This window comes from Sceloporus undulatus, chromosome 3 (genome assembly GCF_019175285.1).
Source record: "Sceloporus undulatus isolate JIND9_A2432 ecotype Alabama chromosome 3, SceUnd_v1.1, whole genome shotgun sequence".
NCBI lineage: Eukaryota > Metazoa > Chordata > Lepidosauria > Squamata > Phrynosomatidae > Sceloporus > Sceloporus undulatus.
In genome coordinates, this window is record NC_056524.1 from 31,228,347 (window position 1) to 31,234,925 (window position 6,579).

The 6,579-nt window shown below is 42.7% G+C and overlaps 1 protein-coding gene across 1 annotated transcript; it reads left to right on the top strand.

Annotated features, from left to right (window-relative positions):
- The first annotated feature begins 522 nt into the window (after nt 1-522).
- RASL11A (RAS like family 11 member A) lies at nt 523-6,286 on the top strand. The gene is made up of 4 exons (XM_042459525.1): nt 523-785; nt 2,138-2,194; nt 2,696-2,775; nt 4,848-6,286. Exons 1-4 carry the CDS (start codon nt 665-667, stop codon nt 5,298-5,300), a joined length of 711 nt encoding a protein of 236 aa, XP_042315459.1. The 5' UTR covers nt 523-664; the 3' UTR covers nt 5,301-6,286.
- The last annotated feature ends 293 nt before the right edge of the window (nt 6,287-6,579 follow it).

Consider the following 6,579-nt stretch of genomic DNA (forward strand, 5'->3'; position numbering starts at 1 on the left):
ATATTTGAAGGAATGCCATATTGAGGAGGGAGCAAGCTTGTTTTCTGCTGCTCCAGAGAACAAAACCCGGAACAATGGATGCAAGCTCCAGGAAAAGAGATTCCACCTCAGCATTAAGAGGAACTTCCTGACAGTAAGGGCTGGTTGACAGTGGAACACACTCCCTCGGAGAGTGATATAATCTCCCTCCTTGGAGGTTTTTAAACAGAGACTGGATGGCCATCTGTCGGGGATGCTTTGATTGCGAATTGCTGCATGGCAGAATGGGGTTGGACTGGATGGCCCTTGGGGTCTCTTCCAATTCTTTGATTCTATGAACCCTAATAATAATAATAATCGTCAGCAGCAGCATCGGTAGCATCCTCATCCAACCTTGTGTCAGAGGAGAGGGGCACTGCCTTGCATCCCTCCCTGCGCACTTGCAGGCGGAGTCTTACTTTTGCCTCGCCTCTGCCTTAGGCAGCCTTTAAAAGCTCCTCGCTCGCTCCTTGGCTCTGCAGCTGAAGAAGCAGCAGAAGAAGAGACAGAAGCAGCAGCAACGCTGACTCGGGCTTCCCTGCCTTCCCTGGAAGCATTGCAAGCCCAGCGCCCTTGTCTTGCTCCTGGAAGGCTGGAGTGGGGTGTGTGGGGGGCTGTGTGTGGCTCTGGGTCTTCTTCTCTGCCCATGCGGTTGCGGATCATGTCTAACAACTACCTCCTCGCCCCGATCCAAGAGGGACCCTCCGAGGACCTGGCCAGGGAGGTGAAGCTGGCCGTCCTGGGCACCGGGAGCGTAGGGAAAAGCGGTAAGCCCCAAAGAAGGCTCCAGCAGGGAAAGGCTGGGGCCAGGAGGGGGGCCTCTGGGAGGAGCAAGAGGGCAATACTGGCATCTGTCTTTCAGAAGATATGTGTGTTTCAGATTTTCTTTCTGCCAACATGGTTTCCTTTTGGCTTTTGGAGCATGTTTTCTTGATTGCAGTGATTCCCAAGCTATAATAATAATAATAATAATAATAATAATAATAATATCTTTATTTATAGCCCGCTTCTCTGTTGCTAGGACAACCAAAGCGGTTTACAAATAAAATTTCACATAATACCATCAGAAAATCCCAATCTTCCCTCCTCCCTTAAAACAACAATTAAACACATTCCTAATTTTAAAAAGTCAATTAAAATAATTAGAGAAAGGCAACGGGTTACAGAATATGTCATGGGGCAATAGTCTCGATAGACTTTGGTCCTCCAAGGGCTTTGGACTTCAGAAGTCCTAGTCCCTTGGGCGAACAGGGATCCTGGGAGCTGAAGCTTGGAGGGCCATAGTTTGGGAACCACTGGAGAGTCCCCTTCTTTGGAAAAGTTGCAAAGCTGCAGAAAGAGGACACTAATTCCAAAAAAACCCTGCAGAAATAATCCAGTCTGAGACCACTTCAACTGTCCCTAGTTCAGTATAAAGGAATTCTGGGGAAGTGTAGTTTTGGGAGACATTGAGCTTCTCTGATGGTGCCACAATAAACGACAGTTCCCAGAATTTCCTAGCAGTTAAAGCGTCTCCAACTGGATTATTTCCACAGTGTGTTTTGGACCCTAACATAATATAGTGGTTTGGCTGTTGGACTAGGACTCTGGAGACCAGGGTTCTAATCCCTGCTCAGCCACGAAATCCAAGTCATACTCTCTCTGTCAATGGCAAACCCCTCTCTGAATAAGCTTGCCAAGAAAACACCTTAAGGTCACCGTAAGGGGAAATATCTTGAAGGCACACTGCAAGGACAAGCTGCAGAAATGTCTTGTGATGCCTTCAACAGGGAACCTCGATTTCAACAGGAGCAAACCCTGACCTTTTTGTAGGAGCTGGAGGAATCCAGCTGTCCATTCAAAGAGATGACATGGCTGCCAAGTAGGAAAGGTCTCTACTGATGTAGAGTAGGTTGTCTTCAGTTCTGTCTATGGCAGAGTTTGTTAACTCCAAGCTAACTGGAGGACTCTAGTTGTAACCAGAAAAGAGTAGCTTTTCCAAGCTCTGGTCCATGCCTTGTAAATCTGTAATAAAACAACCAACAGTTGTCTCCTTCTTTGTAATTAAACTCAATACATATGTAGAACAGTGGATCTTTTCCAACTGCTTTATTAACCCACGGACTCTGCTTCTTTTCAGCTATGATAGTACGGTACCTAACCAGGAGATTTATTGGTGATTATGAGCCCAATACAGGTAAGTTTCAGCCTTTCTTGCTTTTTAAGAATGTCCTTTTCATTTAGAGTAGTACCTATTCATGGAGGGATTCCCATGAAAATTTATATTCCTATATCTTCCTGTACAGCTATCTTCCCCAAATACAAGAGGGACAGAGGAAAAACAGGGATTTGTAAAAAGCTCCATGTATGCAATACACCTACAGTTTACATCCCATTCCTCCACCTTCCTTAGGCTACTTTTAAATGGTTTTCCCTAATGCACCATTTTGTCCTCCCAACAACCCTGTGAGGTAGATTAGGATAAGAAAATGTGATTTGCCTAGGGTCATTGTGTAGGCTTGAAGTCTCAGTTGGGGCATGAACTTGGATCTTTCAAATCCCCTTTGGCCCTTACTATGTATACTATGTATACTATGCTCACATGAGAAAGGAATGGACTCTGTCTAATATGAGCTGCCTTTCCTCCACTAACTAGAGTGGGGCAATTTTTAATAGTCTTTTATTCTTTCACTTCCAGGAAATCTGTATTCAAGACTTGTTCACGTTGAAGGCGATCAATTTTTTTTGCAAATCCAAGACACCCCAGGATGTATTGAGGTACAGAATAACCCTATCTATCCCAGTTCTGAAAGTGTTAGTGGGTGTAATGTATTCACTGAGCGATTTTAAGGCCAGAATCTTGTTGGTGACTTAGGTCCAAAACAGACGACAGAAATAATCCCTTTTGAGACTGCTTTAACTGCCTTGGCTCAATGCTAGGGAATTCTGGGAATTGTAGTTTTGTGAGACATTTAGCTTCCTTTGTCAGACAGCTCTGGTGCCACAATAAACTAAAATTCAAGGATTTCCATACCACTGAGCCAGGGCAATTAAATCAGTCTCAAACTGGATTATTTCTTCAGACCTTACTCTGGCATGAACCCTGGTTATGCAGTGTAAGTATTTTGGTGGACATTGCCCAAGGAGGAATCCACTGTCTCTTTGTGCAATGCATTTGCCTGGATGTGCAGGATGGAGAGCTCTGCCTCTTACCACACATTAGCTGGGGGGCTGAGTAGGCTTCAGTACCATCCAGCTCAGTTGCTGGGGTACTCATGGGAACCCTTTGTCAGCCTAGATCACTAGTGTGGCTATCCTGGTGGAAACATATGCTCCACCAGCAATTCAATGTGATCTTGACCTAATGTTGGGGAAACTCCCACCGAATACAGTGGGCTGTGGATCAAGCCACCTTTGTACATTGAAGTAACTTGCACATTGCTTCAAAGTAACATTTTGGTCTAAATCCAGTTGCTAGACTGTAAGATCCAACAACCTTCACCAATAATCTCCAACAGCAACTTGCTTAAAAGCAGTGAAGTTTATTGAGATATGAATGAAAGTGATCAGACAGACTTTTTAGTGAACTCTGAAAAGCAAATCTCAAGCCTCAAGTTAAAAGCACTCCTGGCTGGCCCCCACCTTTTTTACTCTCCCGCCTTCTACTCCCCACACCTCTCCCTCCTGTTTGCTTCCCAGGCTAGAGAAAGCAGGGTGACCTTGGAGAAGCTCTGCAGATGTCTCTTACTAATTAAACAGTGCATTCCAGACCTATGCAATTATCCCGCCAAAGCATCCCAACCCCCATAGCAAAGCAAGCTGGCAGACTACAATTTTAAGCCAATACAACAATAATATGAACAGTAACTACAGTGGATGGGAATATTGATTAGTTATTGGCTTTGGAGTTCTGACACTGACCCACTGTATCAATGAAATATACATAATTGTTGAGTTGCCCTTCAGCAATTGATTCAGTGGGTCTTCTCTGGTCCAGCAATTGAATCTGTGCCTCTGTCACATTGGATAGGCAGGAAGAAGCACAGTGAAAAGACCTAATGGTGTATAGAATAAGGTGAAAAATGGGATTTCACTTCAATGATTTGCCAATATTTGGACAAATTTAGCATGCAATGTGCAGTCTGTTCCAATGCTATGCTGGCTAGGATTCGTGGAGCTGTAGTAAAAAAAAAAGTAACTTTCCCAAGCTTTGCCTCCATTACATTCAAGTAAACATCATAGGACTGCAGTTTTAAAAATGCTGATCTCTTATGCCAGCAATTGATGGAAATTTTAGTGAAAGCCATCTGGAAGTCACTAAGTTGGTAAGGTCATTTGGCGATCACCAACTTGGTCACCAAGTTGGAGTAGGTTGTCATAGGCATTTAAGTTATGATGCTTCATAATGAACAGACGTTGCTGTGCTTCAGGCAGAAAACACACTGAAAGCTTTCTGTAGCACTTTGCTTCAGCATAATCAGGACTAATTGTAAAGTATCTTGCTGGCTAGGGCTGAAAGTGCCCATTAAGGAAGGAATGCACTTTTCCTTTAATTATCTCTTCTGGTTTTAAGTGCAAGCATTAATAAGCACACTTGTAGCTGTCACATACAGAGAGTTGTTTGAAACACTGGCAGAAAACATGTCACATCCAATGCCACTTGCCCTTTGTAAATCTTGAACTGTTAACATAGAATAGACTGTGGAAGGTGAAACCTCTGTTCCAAAACAACAGATAAATCTCAAGGCAAAGCTGTTCTTAATAATGAGCAGCATTTCCAAATGCTGTTGTTGTAAAAGCTTTATACTTCATTTCCCAATTTATTAAATAAACATTGCACTTCTTCACAGGTTCAAGAAGACATTGCTCAGATGTTGGATTCACTGTCCCGGTGTCTGAAGTGGGCAGATGGTTTTCTCTTGGTCTATTCTATTACGGACTACCGTAGCTACCAGTCTATCCGTCCCCTTTACCAACACATCCGGAAGATCCGCCCTGATGCTAAAATCCCTGTTGTCATTGTTGGCAACAAAGGAGACCTGACTCATTCCAGACAGGTGGCCATGAATGATGGCCTCCAGTTGGCCAATGAACTGGGCAGTGTGTTTCTAGAAGTTTCCACTAGTGATAATTACCAAAGCGTATGTGATGTGTTCCAGTATCTTTGCAAAGAAGCCAGCAAAACACACAGCTGTGGCAGCGGAGAGAGAAGGAGGTCCTCTGTCATTCCCCGCCCCAAATCGCCAAATATGCAGGACCTCAAGAGACGTTTCAAACAGGCTTTATCTTACAAAATCAAATAATCCTCAGCCTGAAGTTCCTCCTGAACAGACTGTTTTATAAAATATACATTTATAAGAAAAATTTATTTTTGTACCAAAGCTCCTTGTCTGTGTTTGAAAGTATGAGACTTTCTTGCAATGTTTTTGTATGAATTAACTCTCCTCCCCACAAAAATAGGATGGCTTGTAACAAAATAAAACTGGGAAAGAGACAGACCCAGGTTGCCAGTTTCTATGATGGTTGTTTGCTGCATAACCTAAGAGACATGATGTAGTTGTATTTCTGCTCTGTCGCACTTCCGTAACAATCAGGAAATGCCTTAAATCCTAGCATTTCAATGTAGCTTGGATGAAGGATTGGGATGTTCACAACCTTCTCAGCACACACAAAAACACGCTGAAATCCTACTGACATGGCTGGTGCTATTACTAGGCAAAGTGAGGGATTTGCCTCAGGTGGCAGAAGCTGGGGAGAGGCAGTCCCTTTACTATTCCTCCTGAGCTACCCAACCATGTACCTCACAACCTGTTCTGTACCCGTTAAAGTAACCCGTATCCCTCAGTAGTAGAGAACCAAGTGTGTGAATACTGTATACTGTAGTCATAGTAGTTTAGTAGCACTTTAACTATCATGGCTAAATTCTGTGGAATACTAAGATTTGTATTTTGTAAGCTGCTCTAGTTCTGTAGTTCTCTTAATGAAGAATTAGCTCTCCAGCCTACAAATTCCAGGATTCCATAGGATGGATCTATAATTGTTAAAGTGATATTGAATTCTTTTAAGTCTGTGATGGAGATAAATGCTAAGCAATGTTGAAATAAGATTCAACTCTCAGTGGAATTGTTGTGGAATGCATCTTGTACTTTGCCTCAGGCAGAAAAAATTATCTTTGTTGACCCTTCCCTATGGATTACTTTTCAATTAAACCAAAGGCTGCCTGTTCCTTCAATATATAAATATGGGGTGAGAAGTGCCACATGACCAGCTGTGTAAAAAGGTGTGAAACTATGAGTTTATACAATGCAAAATAAAACTATTAGAAACAAACATAAAAATGTGAGTTACTTACTACTTTTTAAAATAAAATGCGTCTCAGAATTTTTGTCTTAGCATATTGAAATTGGCCCCAAGTACAGACCAGGATCTAACAAATAATGAAGATAGCCCCAAAAACCAAAAGAGAATTGAATTTCTTGATCTGCCCACCCAATGGTAATTGGTAAAAGTCTTTCAAAACTTGTTTGCAATATGTTTTTCCCCCTGCTCCATTAAACAGAGGTTGGATGGCCTCCAGTTTGG

Bases quoted from the DNA above. Each gene is read 5' to 3' on its own strand.
- RASL11A (XM_042459525.1), top strand. From the start codon at position 665: ATGCGGTTGCGGATCATGTCTAACAACTACCTCCTCGCCCCGATCCAA. The intron at 786-2,137 runs GTAAGCCCCAAA...GCTTCTTTTCAG, and splicing joins CGGGAGCGTAGGGAAAAGCG to CTATGATAGTACGGTACCTA. The intron at 2,195-2,695 runs GTAAGTTTCAGC...TTTCACTTCCAG, and splicing joins TGATTATGAGCCCAATACAG to GAAATCTGTATTCAAGACTT.